This window comes from Protopterus annectens, chromosome 4.part1 (assembly GCF_019279795.1).
Source record: "Protopterus annectens isolate FY-2018-M chromosome 4.part1, PAN1.0, whole genome shotgun sequence".
NCBI classification, from domain to species: Eukaryota; Metazoa; Chordata; order Ceratodontiformes; family Protopteridae; genus Protopterus; species Protopterus annectens.
This window is the reverse complement of record NC_056734.1, coordinates 566752806-566772293: the sequence shown is the minus strand read 5'-3', so window position 1 is coordinate 566772293 and position 19488 is coordinate 566752806. Positions and strand designations below refer to the sequence as shown.

The 19488-nt window shown below is 40.4% G+C and overlaps 1 protein-coding gene across 5 annotated transcripts in view; it reads right to left on the bottom strand.

The window, feature by feature from the left end:
- MFN1 (mitofusin 1) overlaps positions 1-19488 on the bottom strand; it is a 1379005-nt gene that overhangs the window by 401821 nt on the left and 957696 nt on the right. For all 5 annotated transcript variants that reach the window (XM_044070376.1, XM_044070375.1, XM_044070373.1 and 2 more), the window contains exon 13: positions 16055-16159. In XM_044070376.1, coding sequence (XP_043926311.1) covers positions 16055-16159 — 105 coding nt within the window. The remainder of the gene's footprint in view (positions 1-16054; positions 16160-19488) is intronic.

Sequence of the window (19488 nt, the reverse complement as noted above, 5' to 3'; positions counted from 1 at the left end):
TCCCTTTTCCCCTTACACCTCCTTCTGTATCAAAGTTTCCTGATGTTCCACCCAATCACAGGAAAGCAGCAGCAATATAAATACAAAGACTGCTAAAAAGAAAAGAGTCATCCAGGAGGTCCCACCAGACCAGATATAATCCAGAACTTACTCAAGATTCTTTTTAGTGCTAAACAAAGCAGGGGACTGGAGACCAATTTTGGATCTCAGCAACTTAAACAAATCATTTTGACACACAGTTTCGGATGGTCACAGTTCAGTCAATTCAGCCCTTTTTGTGTGAGAATGACTGGATGTGCTTGACAGACCTTCAGGATGTGTATTATAATATAAAGATGAACAGACAATCCAGAAGGTATCTACACGTCCAGCTGGGAGCCGGTCATTATCAGTTCAGTGCACTGCCCTTTGGCCTTACCACAGCCCTCGGGCTGTTCACCAAACGCATGGCAGTGGTAGCAGCTCATATGAGACTGCCTAGGGATTCTAAGTGTTTCTGTACCTGGACAACTAGCTCATTACCGCCCCAACCAGGCATCTACTGATAAGAACATGAGATCAGGTACTCCAGATTTGTTCCCCTCTGGGGTAACCATAAATTACAATAAATCTCAGTTAAAACCATCTCAAACACTGGAATACATAAAAGTAATTTTCAACATAGTGTCAGTGACAGCTTCTCTTCCTCTCTCAAGAATACAAACTACTAGATTCAAGGTTAGGAAAATAATTTAAAGTACCACAGTCTCAGCCCAATTGATTTTACAACCTTGGGATCAATGTCAATGGTTCTAGTCCTAGTTCCTCTAGCAAGATTTTACATGAGACTTTTTCAATGGATGTTAGCAACACAATGGTCTATTCTTTTACCAACATGTCAGCCCAAATAAGAATCACTCAGGGATGCAAGAGATACCTTTGTTGTTGGATTCGATCAGATCAGGTTCTACAAGGACATCCTTCCATTCTCTGTTAGCCCAAGGCCAAAGTGACCATGGATGCATCCAAGACTGGGTGGGGGTTGGGGCACTTCCTGCTGAAAACAGCTCAAGGCATGTGGTCTCCAGAAGAAGCCTCAACCATTAGAGTCCAATTAGCAGCAATCTCTTTCATATTGGATTTGACAATTCTTCCCTAGCTTTATCTAAACTTTGCAAGGCGTTTTTGAGGGGCACTCTGCTGCTGAAACCCCCCAATAAAGACCCTACACACCTCTGTGGGATTTAAATTTGGTACAACAGGCCTTAGTTCATCCTCCCTTTGAACCAGCAGCAAAATGTGATTTTAAATTCCTGACCTGGAAAACTAATTTTCTAGTGAACATTTCCTCTGCTAGAAGAATTTCAGAACTTCAAGCATTAGCCTTTCAAAGCCTTCCTACTCGATTTTTCGTAGGGCTAGATTAACATGATGTATCAATCCTTGTTTCCTTCCTAAGATGGTGTCTGAATCCAATATCAACCAGTCCATTAAGCTCACAGTTTTCTTTCCTAAATTTGCAAATAAAGGTGACTATATAAAGAAGTTATGTACTCATCATAATGTTCCATCTGTGTTGTCCATTTTTGTTCTTTCTCAACTGTTGGGCTCGGACCCGATTCAGTCATTACTAAAACTCCTGGTAACAAAAAGCTGTCAAGCTTCTTCCTTACTCATAATGCATCTGTGATGATGTGAGGTATTGCCATCTGTGCCAGGGAGAGTGGCATGGTGCATGTGTGGCGTGTGCCAGCATGGCTGGCTGGAGTTTTATGCCATTTGACTGTCACGTTTGACTTGATTGTGTTAAAAAGTATCAACAGTGTTATTATAACTGAAAAGAATTCTGGAAGGGAAGAGTAGTTTTTGAAATTGTTCTATACTTTCGAGTCAGGTGATCAAATGTGATGTTGATGTCATTCTATAACCAGCACTGAGAGGATGGAACTGTCAACAGCAGCTTGTTTTGTTTTCTTTTGAACCGGATATAAACATCTATGACCATTATCACAGTCAGTTCAGTTCAGTTAGTTCAGCAGTTATTATTTAAACAGTCAGGAAATACAGTGAGATTAGTTGAGTATTCTTTTTCTGCATCTATTTGCATCTGTCCAACTGTGTTATTTTTATTTCTCCTGTGACTGAAACATTGGTGTTTATTGTACTTGGATATTTAGTATTCTCATGTTTTCCACTTTATTTATTATTAAATATTTTTATACCCTTCATTGTGGCTGGTCTTTTAGGGAATACTTGTGTTTATTTTAGTGAAGCCTTGGCCACTCCAAAAAGCCTGGCTGCTTTGGTTACACTCCTACCACTTATGTTAGCATTGATTTTACTCAGTATAATTGGAAATCCTTGTAAGAGACTGACAGTGGTTGACTGGTGGCAGAGAAGTTAATTTATAGTCTGGCCAGAAAGGTTACAGTTAGTAAATGTGTACAAGCCCTTCCCAAGAGTGTGTGTGTGTGCGTGCGTGTGTGTATAAATCAAATACCCAGGTGTGGGTGTGTCAGCTACTTGGAACTGGGACACAATACTCCAAAGTGAGTCTCATTTGGGATCTGGAGAAACAGATAGTCCAGACCCAGGTCTGAAGCAAGTTTCCTGTGTGCTCTTGGGGAAAACTGTGCTTGATGCAAAGAGCTGCATCTTAAAATATTGTATAAATCCATTCCTGTTTTTAGTGACCATTTCTCACCGGTGTTATTGGTAGGGATTGAGGCTCTTTGATTACTGGCCCGGGGTAAAGAGAGGCCATAACAAATTGGTGGTACAGCATTGGGATATTAATTGAACTTAAGTAGCCTGTGGGCAGGTGTTCACTGCAGGTGTGTGTACTCTCAACAGCCAGAAAGTAAACATTCAGAGTTTCATTTTCATAACAGTTTTATTCATTTCTGTTAATTTAGTTTAGTCAGAGAAATTAGGTAAAGATGTCAGCAGAGGATTATGGTAAGCTGACAAAGAACCAGTTGGCCAAGGTGTGCAAAGCCAAAGGACTGGTGCATGCTAACCAAACTAAAGAGGAAATGATTTCAGCTTTAATAGCAGCTGCAGCGTGGACCAGTGGCCAGGAGGACAAGCAGTCTGATATTGGGATATGCAGTTGTTAGAAACAGGACAGTTTACCTTTTCCTCAGAGGATTTAAAAATCCATTTGGAGTTAAACAGACTTGAACTGGAGGCTGATGAAAAAGAGCAGCAGTTTCAGCGTGAACTGGAGGACAAAGTTCTGGAGGGTGAAGAAAAGGAGAGGCAGCAACAAACAGCATGAACTATGACATTTGGAGACAGGAGAGAAACTGTGACACTGGGAGACCGAAGAAAAGGAGAAGCACTGTTAGCATGAACTGGAGGCCAGATTTTTTGGAGATCAACGAAAATGAGAGACTGCAGCGATTGGAGGCTGAATTAAAAGAGAAGTTGTGACAACACAAGAAGGAGATGTTGACTCTTTGTCAGGGTCATGGAGGGAATAAACTGGACCCCAGCAGCAATAAAGATCAGTAAATTTCTTCCACAATTTGCAGAGAGGGAAGACTCTGACAGTTTTAGTCATATATTTGAAACAGTATGTAAACAGTACAATGTTGACCAAGGGCTCTGGGTACGGTTCCTGACCCCCTTACTCCATGGTCAAGCTGTAACTGCCGTTTCTAAATCGTCTGACATGGACTGTTTTAAACTATGATACAGTAAAACAATGTTTATTGAACTGTTATAAATTAACACCTGAAGCTTACAGAAAATAAGTTTTGTGAGCACAGAAGCAAGGCAGATTAAAGTGTATGTTATTACATTGTTGAGTTAAGCACTTACTTTCATAGGTGGGTGAGTGGGTGTCAGGTCACCACTTTTGAAAGACTGGCAGACCTTTTGGTGAGTGAACAAACCCTTAGTACTATGCCTGAGGACATGAGAATCTGGTTGTCAGACCAAGACTGTAACTCTGCAGATGAGGTGTTGAGAAAAGGGGATCTCTACTTAGCAAGTAGGGCATCACTGCACAACAAGGGGATACCCAGTGCTGCACATTGATATAAGGGAACCCATGTTGGGCAGCCTAAAGCACCCAGTAGAGTTTAGCAGTAACATGGGAAGCCACTAATTTAAGTATACGACCAGAATCAGGGGGTTAGATGTTTTAAATGTAACCAGAAGGCCCATGTAGCATACAAATGTCCACTGAAACAAAGAAGGGAACAAAAGGTGAAGGAGCCAGCAAGTGGGAATAACAAGCTTGAGGGAGGTAGCTAAGAAGATACCTGATGCTAAAGAAAAAGGGGAGTCTGTATACTGGAACAAAGGGTTACTGTAAAGAGAGTGGTCCCCTGAGGGAGGCCTAGAGGGTGAGGTAATACAGCAGTTGGTAGTGCTCAGAGCCTACCGTCTGACACTTCTAGCCACAGCACATGACATTTGTTTTGCAAGTCATATGGGCATAAAGCATACCAAGACACGTATTATGCAGAAATTTTATTGGCCTGGGATTGCAAAGGATGTAACAGGGTACTGTAGGACCTGTGAGAAGTGCCAAAAGGTAGACAAGGCAGGGAACAAGGTCAAAGCTCCTTTGGATGCTTTTGCCTGTGACTGATGAGCCATTTCAGAGGGTAGTTATGGATACTGTGGGGCCTCTGAGTACCTCAAGTTCCACAGGGAAGAAGTATACCCTGGTGGTAGTAGACTACATTACTAGATATCCTTAAGCAGTGGCTCTGTCCTCCACTGAGGCAGAGAAGGTGGGAAATGCTTTGTTCGAGACTTTCACCAGGGTAGGTATCCCAAGAGAAATAAAAACTGACAGAGGTGCAAATTTCACATCAGACCTGCTGGCTTGTCTGTGGAAGTGTTGTGGAGTGAAGAATCTTAAGACCAACCCCTACCACCCCCAGACTAATGGTCTAGTGGAGATGTTAAACTCTACACTAAAGACCATGTTACTGGCATCTGCAGACCAGTTTAAGAGAGAGTGGGACAAATATCTGCCCCATCTACTGTTTGTATACAGAGGTATACCTCAAGAATCTAAAGGTTTTTCACTCTTTGAGTTGCTGTATTGGCATAGGGTGCAGGGGCTATTAGATTTGATTCATGATGAGTAGGAGGATGAGTGTTAATCCCACAAGGAATCTGTTGTGGCATATATCCTAAACCTCAGGACAAGGTTTAGGGAGCTTATGGGCTTCGCCAAGGAGAACCTAGCAAGAGCCCAACAGTAAAAAAAGGTCTGGCATGACAGGAACGCTCAAGCCCGAGAGTATGGTGTGGGACAACAGGTTATGGTGCTTATTCATATCAGACACAATAAGCTGCAGGGCAGCTTGGGAGGTGCCGCTCATCGGGTCAGGATAAAACAGACTAACATTTGTGGGTTCAGTTCAAGCAGCTTTATTACAAACAAACACAACAGGAATGAGGCTTTGTGACTTAAACTTAAATAAACTTATAAACAGACTGACTACCACAGTCATACATGTTAACACTCTCGCTGTTCTCTCAAAATGGTACTGCTGCCTGCACGTGCTCACTATTTATATACATGAGCTTACATCTGGGAAATGCTTATTAAAGGTACATACACACGTTTTGATCTACAGGAGGGACCCTTTAAAATGGTAAGGAAGATCAGGCATGTTAATTACATGGTAAACCTGCTAGGTAGGAGGCAGGAGCACAAATTGTACTATGGTAACAGCATGTCAGGGAGGTCCTGGGCAGACTTCAAAGGGCAGGGTTGACCATTAAGCCCAGTAATTGTCAGGTGGGTATGTCAGATGTCTTGTACGTTTAGGCCATAACCCGCCAAGGTGGAAACTATTCACACGTGGCCTGCCTCTGGTACCCAAGACATTCTTGGGACAGCTGGGTACCAGAGAAAGTTAATTCCCAATTACAGTACAATAGCTGCTTTCCTAACAAACCTGACAAGGAAAAACAGGCCAGATAAGATAGTGTGGACTCCAGCCTGCGAGCAGGCATTCCAAAAGCTGAAAGGGGCTTTGGGAGGACCTCCTGTGTTAGCCAGTCCAGATTTTAGCAATAACAATGCAGCTGGACTTTCAAGACAGGGTATAGGTTAATGGGTTCTCAGACAGGCCCATTTCTCTCAAGCAACGTTTTTCCAGGATCACTTGAAAAACTAGCTTGAGTCTTCAAAGTGGGGGAAATGTGATGATGTGAAGTATTGCCATCTGTGCCGGGAAGAGTAGGGGTGTCATCCACTATAGTCCCCCCTCTGCCACTAGGGGAACTTTCTCCATGTGTGTCCTGGAAAGGACCTGGGACTTCCTGAACCACCTCATTGATCTTTCAGGGGTTGGAAAACATACACTCACTGTAGAGAGTACTTCTCACACATGGATAATGTGTCCTTCACTTTGGGACCAAACAAGGAAGTGCTGTCAAAGGGAGCACTGACAAAAGAAGACTTGAAGGGCTCTGCAAAATCACATAAGCGCATCCAGGCATGCCTCCTGATGAAAATTCCTGAACTCACTGTCCTTAAGGTGCCTTCTCCTGCAAGCAAAATAAACCTCATGAATAAATTTGAGACAGACTGAAGGGTAGCCAACTGGCAAGCCACAGATGATTGGGCCTCTTCAGAAATAGTTCCTGAAAGGGATGTTGAGAGTTCTTTGTTCAAACCCTTTGTAACCTAGTAAAATGTGCAAAATAATTCGGCGACCAAAGGGCAAAGGTCACTGAAGCATAAACACCCTTCCCAAACCTGTAAATCACCTTAGACTCCTTGTTAGGGGGATGAACAGAGGAACTCTGTTTGGTAAGTTCCTTCTTGGTGACCACTGCCAAAACCATGGCATCCACGGGCACCCCTTCAGCCTAAAATCCCTTCCCCAGAGGTGGAGCTAGAATCCTGTCTGGTCTTCGGGGTATCGGCTCAACTATGTCAGACTCCTTCCATACCTGCCGAGAGACCAAATCAATGAGCTCATCACAGGTGGAGTAACCCAGGAGGTATATGGGCCAGCTCCGAAGGCCTCCAGAAATACTGACTCCTCAAGTGAAGGGCTGCTGGGAGTCCAACCACCTCTCTGTTTCAGGATCTCAAGGATGTCTCCGAATGAGACGCCTTGTGGAGATGATAGTGAGCATCCTACACCTTCATCAAAGCCCGTATCCTTGGTGAGTGACTCTTGCAGAGAGTCTAAAGTGCCACCTCTTACACCTTCTCTTCCTAGGAACCTTCTCAGTGCAGTGTTCTAGGGACGTGTTGGAAGAAACTGTAATACTTGCTGGGTAGTCTGGAGATCTCAGAGTGGCTGCCCCTGTGGCATCAAAAGAAGAAGCTCTAACTGTACAGCCATCTGGGAAGTGGATTCGAAATCCAAGGGAGTTGGATCCATCGGTCCTGTTGAAGGAAAGGAAACCCTCTTCACAATCTTGAAGGCTAAAGACCTTTGAGCAGAGAAGGCAGGCTTCTGGAACGTTGTCTCCTTCCACCTCGAAAGTGATCTCTCCAAGGAGGAAGTCAGTGCTGAGCTATCCAGTGCCGAAGCACCAATGTGCAGAGACAGCTCCGAAACCTTCAGAATCAACTCCAACACCTCGGATCCAACATGGAGGCTCTGGCTCCAAGAGTCCTCTGGATCCAAAAAAGTCAGACCTGGGGCACTCAGAGTCAATTTTGGATCTGAAGATAAAGTCATCCTTAGATTCAAACTTGGCAGACCCAGATTTAGGGACTCTGCAGCAACCAAGGGAATCAGAGAAGGAGTGTGAGATGGTGGAATGGTTGATGGATGGGCTTCCTAACACAAATTGGTAAAAGCCGATAACACACCCATCTGGATCTGTACTAAGAGTAACACACCCATCTGGATCTGCACTAAGAGAAACTTTCTCATCATCAGATCTACATCTTCTTCGGTCAAACTCCTGGACGAATGAGACGATGCCAGGGAAGGAAAGTTTCTGTGGTGCCTCTCTAGAAAAGGGGAAGGCAGCCTAGATGGTACAGGATCAAATGATGGAGAATATAGGGTCCTAGGCAGAGGTATAGGATCCTCAACAATTGGATCTGACAGTTTCTTAGTTGGATCCAAGAATGTAGAATCTGACGACCTCTTTTTCTTTGGATCCAAGGGGTAAGAGGTGTGAGACCTCTTTGAATCTGACTTAGTCCTCTTCCTGGAAGGCTCGGAAGATGGAGCTGAGGAAGTAGAAGGAGCAGGAGATTTTAACTCCTTGGAATTCAGCCTTGGGGGAATTGAACGCCTCCAACAGCCTCGCCGAAGGAGGAAGGCAACATACTTTTTAAGATTAGTTTATTTTTTTCTATCCATCAATGCACATGGATTAAAGTTACGGTAGATGGTACAGACTTCCTGAAGGCGTTGCGAGCCTAGGCAACAGACACAGAGATTGTAGGTATCCAAAATAGCCAACTTGTGCCCACACTTCAAATACTTTTTAAAACCAGAAGGGCCATTCTTCAGAAAAAGGAAAACAGATGAAGAGGTTTTTTTTTTTTTGTTATACAGGAAACAGAAAGGAAAGGGAGATAGCGATTACCAACAATGGTAATGAAGGGTACACCATTGTGTAGAGGAAATAGGGACAAAAATGTACCAACAATGGTAAGACTAGAAATACTCATAGTGCAAGGGTAAGGGGAGTGATAAAAAAAACACAGAGTATAATGAAAAAAATGTTAACTTATCTACAGAAATCTAACAAATGAAAAACCATATGAAGGCAGACACCACCAGGCCAAGTCTCAAAACAGTGTTTATTAAAATAAATAAAAAACTAATAAAAGTGCACAATGAGTGCTTTCGGGTGCAAACCCTTCATCAGATAACATTCACCAAAGCCAACTTCAAATTTAAAAATATCCATCAACCAATCAAAATGGGGTTGTCCCTTTAAAACCTGCCTTAAGAAAAAGGAGAGTGCATTGGACCACAGCTTGATAAAGTTATTTCCACTACAGTTATTAAAAAATATTTCAAGCTTTTAACTGGCTCAAAATCTTGTTGTGGCATAGTGAATTGTGAAATTATGTAGAGAGGAAAATAAAGACTGAATATCACAATGTACTGCCAACAGTGGTAAGTTTCAGAGGCATGCTAAAGAGGTTTCCCTACAAGTTAAAGTGTAACCAGACAAGCTGTACCTAGGTAAGCAGCAACTAAGTGTTACTACCCTTTGTAACTAGATGACATGCAATTCAGTGCTACTACTCCGAAATATTTTCCCACAGTTTCAATGGAAGACCTACAGCATGTTTGCAGCAGGAAAAGGCTTGTTACCCTTACCAAGTGTTTCTATTCCCCTCATGGTGGTGCAGCTAACAAGTTAATACATATAAGTAGGGAGGCTGTAGGAGAAGTCTCCACAAGGTGGGCTGCAGGGAGGCATGCCACATTTCAAAAAATATTGACTAATTTTTGATTATAGAGATTTCCTACAAAATGCAATCAGTTGGTGTACTGTGTAGATGAAACCTGGGAATTAGTAGGGGGACTGCCTGAAGACTGAGGACTTATTCTTATGATCTACAAGCATTAATATACAAACATAAAAGGGCTCTCTTGTTCAAACTAACTGAAAGAGTAGGACTCTTTGTTCTTTTAAATTTATATAGGAACTTTGAAGGTAATGACACAGGAATGGGTTGACCAATGCTCCTCTTGAAATTATGTTGGGTGCCATGAAGTATATAGGTCCTTACTAAGCTTACGGCTAAAGGAGACCATCAAGAAGCTGAGCCACATCATCCAATACAGGTAGGAGACTTAACAATGCCCTAATTAAGTAGTCTTTCCACATACCCCTAATGAAAATTCACAATCATTCATTCAGTCATCTACACTGGTTTTAAAGGTTGCTATGGAAGTAGTCTGCTTGACATGCAAGGACAGCCTGTTCCTGAGGAAGGGATACAATGGGTTAGGTACCTGTCATGTATCTAGTGCTGTTGATGTGGCAGTACAACAGTTACGTCTCTAGAAGTGGTGCCTGCTTTACCACCGGTTCTACTTATGTAAAGGCATTCAAAGAACACTGGGTCACTCGTAGCATGGAATGCTAAGCAGAGCTCACTCCTCAGGATCTGTATGACATGGAGTAAAGAGACAGACTTTTATTCTACCATAGTGCTTAGCAGTACTGAGACATGCAATCCTTTTGGTAAGGTAGAGTTAATGTCTCTCCAGCTGGTTTAAGTGCTTACAGATGTACATGTGGATTATATTCAATAATAGGCCTAATGAGGCATGAATAAAGTGAGACGGTAACTTCTCTGGACCTTAAGGAGATACCACAAAGGATACATTGTGCAAGTAGGATTTTCTAATCACTACAGAGATGTGAAAGTCAAAGGAAAATCTGTTATAAAGACATGCACCCAAGTCCGTGATGACCTGTCAGACTTAAGTGTAATATTATCTATGTGGTAAGCAGTAGTGATGTCAGATTTACCAAACAAAACTATATCGTATTTCTTGGAGTTGAGGGTAAGCCCAATATTAATACACCAAGTACTTGTTGGTTCAGCCATAGAGGGAGAATTTGAGTATCAGACTGGGATTTGATTATCAACCCAAGTTTGCAATCAGCAGCAAACTTGGACATTCATATTCTTTTGACATAATTTTTTATGTCACAGAAGACATACCAAATAGGAAAGGAGCCAGTACACAGCCTCAAGAAAAAACACTGGGGACATTTTTCTATCTAGAGAAAATACCCCTGCCTTTAAGTCTACTGTCAGACAGCCAACTACTAATCTCCTGAAATATGTGTGGATTAATGCTGAGTTGGGACAGTTTGTCCTAGCATAGGCCTGGAAAGGTCCACATAAGCAGTGTGGCCTGTATGTCTTTTATTCATGACCTCAGTAACCCTTTCAAGGAAAGGTTAAGGAGGTGTGATCTACTTTTTACAAAGCTGAACTGGTGTTTAATAAGAAGTACTGAGGACATTCCAGCAGAAAGAATCATCTCACCCAGCGGATCTGTAATCTGTTTTAGTAGAAAAGGAAACCAAATGACATGCAACCTTCAGCTTAAAGGAGGTGACACTGAATGCCTATGAAACTTCATGTCCTTCCGTCACAAAATACTATACACTAAACTTCTGAAGTTCCTTCAGTGAGATTTGTGGTTCAGGATCATGCAATTCTATAACAATTGTGGGGATGACTGATTGCTGCTCCTTAGTAAATACTAACAAAGATAACTGTCTGAACTTTGGTTTTGGTGTCGAAGTTAACTAAGGATTCCCTGGCACTATGAATACAGACTTCCTTTCCCTGTCACACTGTGTCTTGGTGAAGCAAATATGCCCATCTTTAGAGAAAAGAACTAGGAAGGAGAGGTCAGTGAAAAAAGGTGACGAGACTTCTATGAATTCCAACTTCTTCTGAATTAGTTTCTCAACTTTTCTATATTTTTCTGGTCTAATCTAGTATTTCAGTTTAGAGTTATTTTCTAAGGATCCAACACTTTTAATGTGGGAAAATGCACCTCTGCCTTTTAGCTTCAGATTTTAATGGCTTGATTTTTGCATTGTTCAATATCTTTAACACAATGATCGGCCCCCAGACAGAACAAACAATTAAAAGAGAAATATTTTAGAGAGGTCTGTCTACAGCATTGACATTTATTTGTGGATTTCAACATTGCAGCTTCTCTGAAGGACAGTGAAGTTCTTTGAGAAATTAAAATAAATAATGTATACCAATATACGATATAAAAGGCAGCCAGTAACACATACCTATATAAGGGCAATCCAGTATCAGCCTGTGTTGGTTTATGCAGGGAATAAATGAAGTCACTGAAAAGAGGTCACATAGCAAGGGGGAGTTACACTTAAATGCTCCTTCAGATTTACTACCACAATGACTATTATTAAAAAAAAATAAATATAAAAATAATATTAAATAATGATATAAAACAATTTTGAGATCACCCAAAGGTTTGTATGGACCGGGGAAGGAAAACAGCATGCATGAATGTCCTTAAATAGAATGGGGATCCTTTAAACGATTGTTTCTCTGCCTTGCACATAATGATTGCATAGACAGAGCACGGATCCTCAGTGGGTCTGCAGATGGTAACTGGGCACTGGGAAATGAAATTGGATTAACAACAGTAGTAACACTGCCAGAAAAAGAACAGATTACTTAATTATAGAGATATTCCATGATGACTTCACTATCAGGCACTGTCAAGATCAATTGTAACGTTTTCCCCTTTTTATGTCTTGCTGCACCAGTCAAAGTTATCTTCTAAATACCATATCAGTGTCAACAGCCAGAAAAATATGGTTTCTTAACCAAAGGTCGCAATCAGAAATTTAGCCTACTGCTGTACCAGAACCAACTAGAGAATGACCAGCATTCTGATGTTATAGGATCGTACGAGATTATTACGCTATCGACATGGAGGACATTTTAAACCTAGCCGTTCTGACCCAAGGTAATACAGTAGAGGTACTAGTCAATACCTAAGACTGCATTAAGTGATGACTGCCCGTGTCCAGGAGGGTTGTGGACACCACTTAGTTGTTAAGCAACAAAACAATAAAACCGGTCACATACTAACGTGCTTCAGTGAAGTGATTCTGTTTTCAGAGGGCCAGTTCTGCAAAATACATTCCTAAACAAACCCAGAAATGTGCAACAAAATACCTCAAATGTTAATAAAAACAAATGTACATGTTTATAGCGAAACATGGTGTTAAGTATATGATCTACAGAAGAGCTCAGTAAAGAAGCAAAAGGGTTTCATTATTAATCTGCAAGGCACATAAATGAATGATTAACAAACAAGAATAAAGTAAGCTTTTCCACCTGATAGGTTTTAACCTTGTCAGTAAAACATCAGCAAAAAAAAACAAAAAAAAAAAAACAAAGGATATACTACCAGAAAATAAGGGTGTTTCTACTATCAAGTCTCAGTAAGTTTTAAGATTGCTCCCAACTGATGTGCGAGACCTGACACTTACTTGCAAACCCAAAAAGAACACTGAACTCTGAAACTCACCATTACACCTTTAAAAGTGATGTTGTAGGGGCAAGTCTCTCTGCAGACCACCACAACTGCTACTTAACATCTACTCTGGGATCACTGTACCTCAAAGTAAGAGGAATACTCTGAAATACCACAATTTCAGACTAAATATATATCCTCCCAAGTGGTGTTTTAATTCTTAATAGTCTGAAGTTCACAATTTTTGGTCCTTAGAATATCGAATGAGAATTGTTTTTTAAGGATTCAGTTTAGTTTGCAGGACATCAAGTTGTTCTTTGTAAAAATAAATAAATAAAAAGCAAGTGCAGCTCAGCATTCAAATCAATTTTTCTGTGACTGGCACCATGTTATTATGAAAGCCAAAATGTGGCTTAGTTAAGGGTTCACATTTTCAACAGGTCAAATAATTTAGTCTGCTGATCTGATAACATAGCTAGACAGATCTGGTCAATGCTGCTAGCATTCTATTTATACCAAAAGTGCCTAACAAACAGCTGTGTGTGTGTGTGTGTGTGTGTGTGTGTGTGTGTGTGTGTGTGTGTGTTCATCTGTATGTATGAGCATGTGTGTGTATACGTGGAGAAAGAAGGCAATCAACCATCTGCCATTGCTCTTCTTGGAGAATCAGATTTTTGTGATGTTTCGCTAGGTACTCGCTGGGTTAGAGGTCTGGAAGAAGAAGAAGTCAATCAAACAGGAAACATCCAGAAAACATCTAAAAAAGTATAAGGAAGCCCAAATGCACTTTCTCAGCTGCACTCCATGTATGATGATGGTGGTGAGTATAGGGGTAGTTCACTCATAAAAGTCATATTCCCCCTCAATGCAAAAGCCACAGGAGTAAAACAATGCCCAGCTCTTGCTCATCCTCTTAAGACGGCCAAGTGTAAGTGGGTATTATCAGTGGTCACTGGTACAGCCAATGAACTGAGTTTAGGACTGAAAAGGACCACAAAATGCCAAACATTATACATATTAATTCTGGCAATTTATCTTAATGAAGTTAGGCTACGAGCCACTGGGAAGATTAATCACATAGTCAATGGTTTGGGTCACTTTCTCTATATCAATTTACCTACTGTTCAACTCCAAATAATTCACTTAACTAAAGACTGCCCTCGTTCTTCTCATGAAAAGGGGGATTTGAGAATAATGCGTTTCTCTGGTTAATAAAAGTATGAATCATTAATTGCAAGAGTCCACATCTTTCGCATGCAGTGTAGCACTGGATTGTCAATTACAAGTTTTGGAAGCAATATATATGGGTAATGCACTTTCTACATATGAAAAAGAAGGGCTGCTAAGAATTTCATACCTCAACTCCTTAAGATGCTTGAAGCAAAGCTTAAAATTATTCAAACCACATTCTTCCACCCATTCTTTCCATCTTGTAAGAGAAAATCTGTTTCTGATACAACTGTCCATGCCCCCCTTTCCTGGCCTTCTACAACTAGACCTCACTTCTTGAAATACATTTCAACAATTCAGTTACTGTACTTCATATACGTCTTTTAAATGTGACAGGCCATGAGGGAGAATAGAGTTTCTTATTCAGTCTTGTATTTTATTACATAATTATAGTTTACGCTTTTTTCCCCTGAAGATTTGTACAATCCATCTACTTGGAATACATAATTCTGTGCAATTCACCTATGAGAAGGAGAATTTACACTTCTAGCAAACAATACTTTCTTGATCTGAAGATGTCTAACTGATGATCTGTATGGTCCAGATCTAAGCACAAAAGTAAAATGTTAGTACGAGTGCTATTTGCATTCTGAGCATACTTGAGTATTAACCACTTCTCAAGTTTTGTGCAAATGGTCTTAATGCTGCCATTTCTTTTTCAAGAATGTGCTCTTCAATAACTCCTGTCATTAAAAGATAGTGTTTTGCTGAGTTTATATGACATTAAGTCTAGATATCAAAACAGTAAAAGTATCTCTTGTTAAGTGAAAAGGTCTGCATAGTAACAGCTGCTACCATCTTTCTGTGGTCTACATTTTAAGTCATGCAAACAGAATGTAAGAGGAGGGTTCACATAAATATAATTCTGCCAGAATAAATCCTATATAAATATAGGATTCTCTTTGCATACTCCTAGAAATGCAGTCATATTAAAGTAGGCCTATATATTAATTTTATTTATATGCAGATTCAGTAAGTGCATATTCAATAGAACGGAATGTTTCAATAAAGGATGCAAGTGAGCTCAATGAAATCACCTTCAGGCCAAAGCACTGATAAAGATGAGATGTACTAACAGTGTGTGCAGAGCATTTGGTCCAAAAACAGATCTTGTTTAGATGGTACAAGGCTTGGAAACCAAGGTTAAAGAGGCATGGAGAACTTGTAGGAAATTCACAAGGTTTTATTATTATGAGAGATGTCAGAAGGCAGTTGAGATACTCAGAAGAATGAGTACAGAAGTCAGGTCAAATGTCCAGCAGTTCAGAGGTCAGTAAAAGTCTAAGCACTAAAGAAAACATTGCAGTTTGTCTTGATTCTGTCACTACAGAGGAAAGGGATGATTCTGAGTTCAGGGTTACAATGGGCAAGATAATTCATTCTTCAGAACTACAGAAGTCTGACTGTTCAGTCTGGTTCAGTTTTTCAGTACTGTTATTTGAGACAGTACAAGACTTGTTTGGATCATGTTGAGTTATTACATCTGCCTCCATTGCATGATGCTACTATGTAATTTACCACCTTCATCAAACTCACAGTGAGTAATGACACATTCTGAAAGGCACAAGAAGATTTGGCACATATGGGGGAACTGAGATATATAGCCCTTGTCCAGTACAGCTCTGGGTAATTAAAAAATAAAGACATTTATTTCACTCCTTACAATTTTCAAAAAGTACAGACAAAAGTCAAGACGGTACTTGACAAAAGTCAAGCCTTAGGATCTGAAACCTATATAAGGGATTACAGGACAGTAAACAGGAAAGCAAACATAATAGACACAAGTGCAGAATTCTCAAAAGTACACTTGTAGCACTAAGAATAACATGCATTACCTAATGAAAGCTAGCACTGCAGTAAATTTTACATGTAATACTTACATTTTTATAAATTTTCAAAACTGATGGAGCAGGATGGAAGTCAGAACAGAATTCATCAACCAACACAGAAAGACGACAAATTTCATCACTCATAGCAGAAGACACCTTTAATAGTTAAAATAAAAGCTTTAATTCAGTTTTGTTTGTTCACATTTTGACACTGCAAGATATAACTTTTTAATACTGTCACAACTACACAAACCTCCAGTGAATAAGTTTGAAGTACCACTGATAATTAAAATTCATCATAACCTGCCATTACCAATACCCTAGCCCAATTAATATTTTAAATTGATCAGTATCTTTTAGGTATTACAGCCAAATAAAATAAAGAAAAATATATTCGTTCTACTGAAAAATACCTTGTTTTACTTGGCAGGAACTTTCAGAAGTGGTCTGCATTACAAAGGCCAGTCACCTATAGTAGACAAGTTATTTAAACTAGCAAACTGTTCTTTAGAATCAAAGATTCTAAGAAGGAAGACATATTGAATGCATCTTAAAACAGCAATAAAGAATCAGATGACCAATATAAGCTGTAATGAAGTGAAAATAATTTCAATGTACTAGTGACTAACATTCCACAAAACAAAACATTCAAAAACTGGGGATATGGATATTAAGCTGTCAAGACAGAAGCAGCTTATTCCTGCCAGCTGGGAAAGAAACACATTTTCAACAGAGAATTCCTCATTCATCTGCATATCACTGGGAAAAAAGGCAAAACCGTGTAATAGGCCACTTATCCCACATCCCTTCTATAATCCTGAATGAACAAAATCATTCCACCTTCAAAACCTTAACAGTACTTTTACCAGGCAGAATGCTGTTTTCCAGCTCAAAAGTAAAATAAAAGATCTCCTCAGTCTCGCTTAAAGAAATGTTATAAAAAGAATTAGCTGAAAACAAAGGCTATGCAAATCAAAGATTAAAAAAATGGAATAATGCTATGGCCAAACAACTTTTGAAGTATATGTAGCACAGCTTGGGGATTTAGACACATGTACAAACTAATACATGATTTACACAAACAGAATGAAAAAAATATAACAGATGGATTACTTGGAAAATTGGTTTGGTAATCTGATTTACTGAATACAGATGGCTGATGAACACTAGATGGCCAGTTCCACAGAAGCACCCAACTGCCCTTTAAGTCTAATAAGAAAACAGTGCACGGGATTGCACTGGAGAGGCCTTGGATGACAAACGGTAGTTTATATTTAAATTCTAGAGCAACTGGAAGTAAATAATGACATCATAACCTATGAGCTGTAACACAAAACATTTTATGTAACTACAGCTCACTTAAATAAAATAAACTTAAGGAAAAAATGAGATCAAAATATATGCCCAATGGTGAAGCTGGAGGCAAGGACCTCCTGTACTACCTTAATTATTATAACATACTCAAATTTCACAACCTCAGGACAAATTATAAAATCTGCATGACTGATCCCCTTAAATTAATCAGGCCCCATAAATGGGCACTGTGTACACAAACTTCTTTAATGTCACTAGAATAAAGCAAGTAACTCCTCACTATTAATGAGTTGTAGAAGCTCACAGCTCTTTTTGCTTGCCATGAAGACATTTACAGAGCATGGACAACATCAACTTAGCAAATTAATCCATTCTCCTGGTCTTGAAAAGTAATCCAGGGGGAGTTATTAATCAGCCTTGAAATAATTCTAGCCCTAGTACTTTATCTATCTGACCCCATCAATCTATACAGGATGGTTTCTCATAGTCCCAAAGGAAGCTTTTACAAACTATTAAATAGAGGACATGTTTTAAATTTTCTAAATTACATAATTTTCAGACCAATACTGGCACCACTGTGCAAATATATAGAGTCTTGATTATATCTTGGGCAGACAGGATCTGACTAGCAGCACTAGCAATGAAGCAGCAGAATGGAGGTTAGAGGAGTAACAAGGCTGTGCCTTCTCATCTTCCGTGAATGAAGGGGGAAGCACGTGAGTGGGAATAAGTACACATCATGAGTCCCTTCACAGAGGCCAGAGAAACTCTGGTGACATCTGTTCCCAGTAGCAGCGATAAATGTGGGTTTACATCACTCATGAAATTGAGTGGCACTCCCAGTGTATGCCCACCATAGGTTACAGTGAGGGTGTGTGGGGAAATGTCAAAGTTTAAAGAAAAACCTAAATTCCCTATTAGGGCAACATTACCACTTCAGTTACTCTCAACCCTCACCTCCACGGGAATGTAGGTGCTGTCTGGCACTCACCCCTGGGGGGAATCAAAGGACTTATGAAGTAGATGAGAACAAGGCTTTACGGTAAGAGTGGGGCTGGAGCAAAAAACTGAGTAAGAAGTATCACATTCTTTATTCCTTTTTTTTTTACAAACAACTCTGATACATAACTTGGACAGTCTTCAGTAAAGGCATTGAACTTCTATTTGCAAGCATTCAATTAAGCAATATAATGGACCAAAGTTACCTCTAAACAGCTTTAATTGCAAAAGCAACCTGATAACAATTCTGTCCTGTCAAAATGTGCTTGTTCCACAAAGAATCACTAGATATGTAGTGAAGTTGGGCTTAAGTGGGAAAGTCCTCTCTGTCGGACTGACAGGACCTCGATCATCTTAACACAGACAGTGTTAGATGACCAGGAATACCACAGAAAAAAGCATCAAATGATGAAAGGGACAGCACACTGGTGCAGCGGTAGCATTGTCACCTCACAGTAAGAGGTTCTTCAGTTCAATTCTCAGCTGGGGTGCCTTCTGTGTGGAGAATGCATGTCCTCCCTATGTTTGTGTGGGTTTCCTCCAGGTGCTCTGGTTTCTTCCCACATTACAAAGACATGCATCTGGAGCATTTCTCCCCAGGTCTCCTCTGAAAATTGGCTTCATTCCAAGTCAGACTTTCCCAGTTAACAAATGTTAAATAAATAAATAAAATAAATGACATCCAGAACAGAGAAAAAAATGTAATAAGGGAGGTTCTGTGGGCAGGTGACTCAGCAAAAGTCTTAAAGAATAGCTTTTTTTATACATCTACAAATAACATGACAAAATGTGTCTCACTTCAACTCTCCTGTCAAAGACCCCAGTGAGTTTATGTTTTGTACTTGTCTAAAAGAAAAAAAAAAGAATAGGGCGGCCACGGTGGTGCAGCGGTTAGCGTTTTCGCCTCACAGCAAGAGGTTCTCCAGTTCGATTCTCGGCTGGGGTGCCTTCTGTGCGGAGTCTGCATGTCCTCCCTGTGGTTGCGTGGGTTTCCTCCGGGTGCTCCGGTTTCCTCCCACATCCCAAAGACATGCAGTAGGTGGATTGGGCACTCTAAATTGACCCTAGGTGTGAGTGTGTGCATGTGTGTGCCTTCAGTGGAAGGTTGGGCGCCGGGCTGGCAACTCGACACCGTAAAACTACACTGCCAATCATGAGCGGACAGATGATTC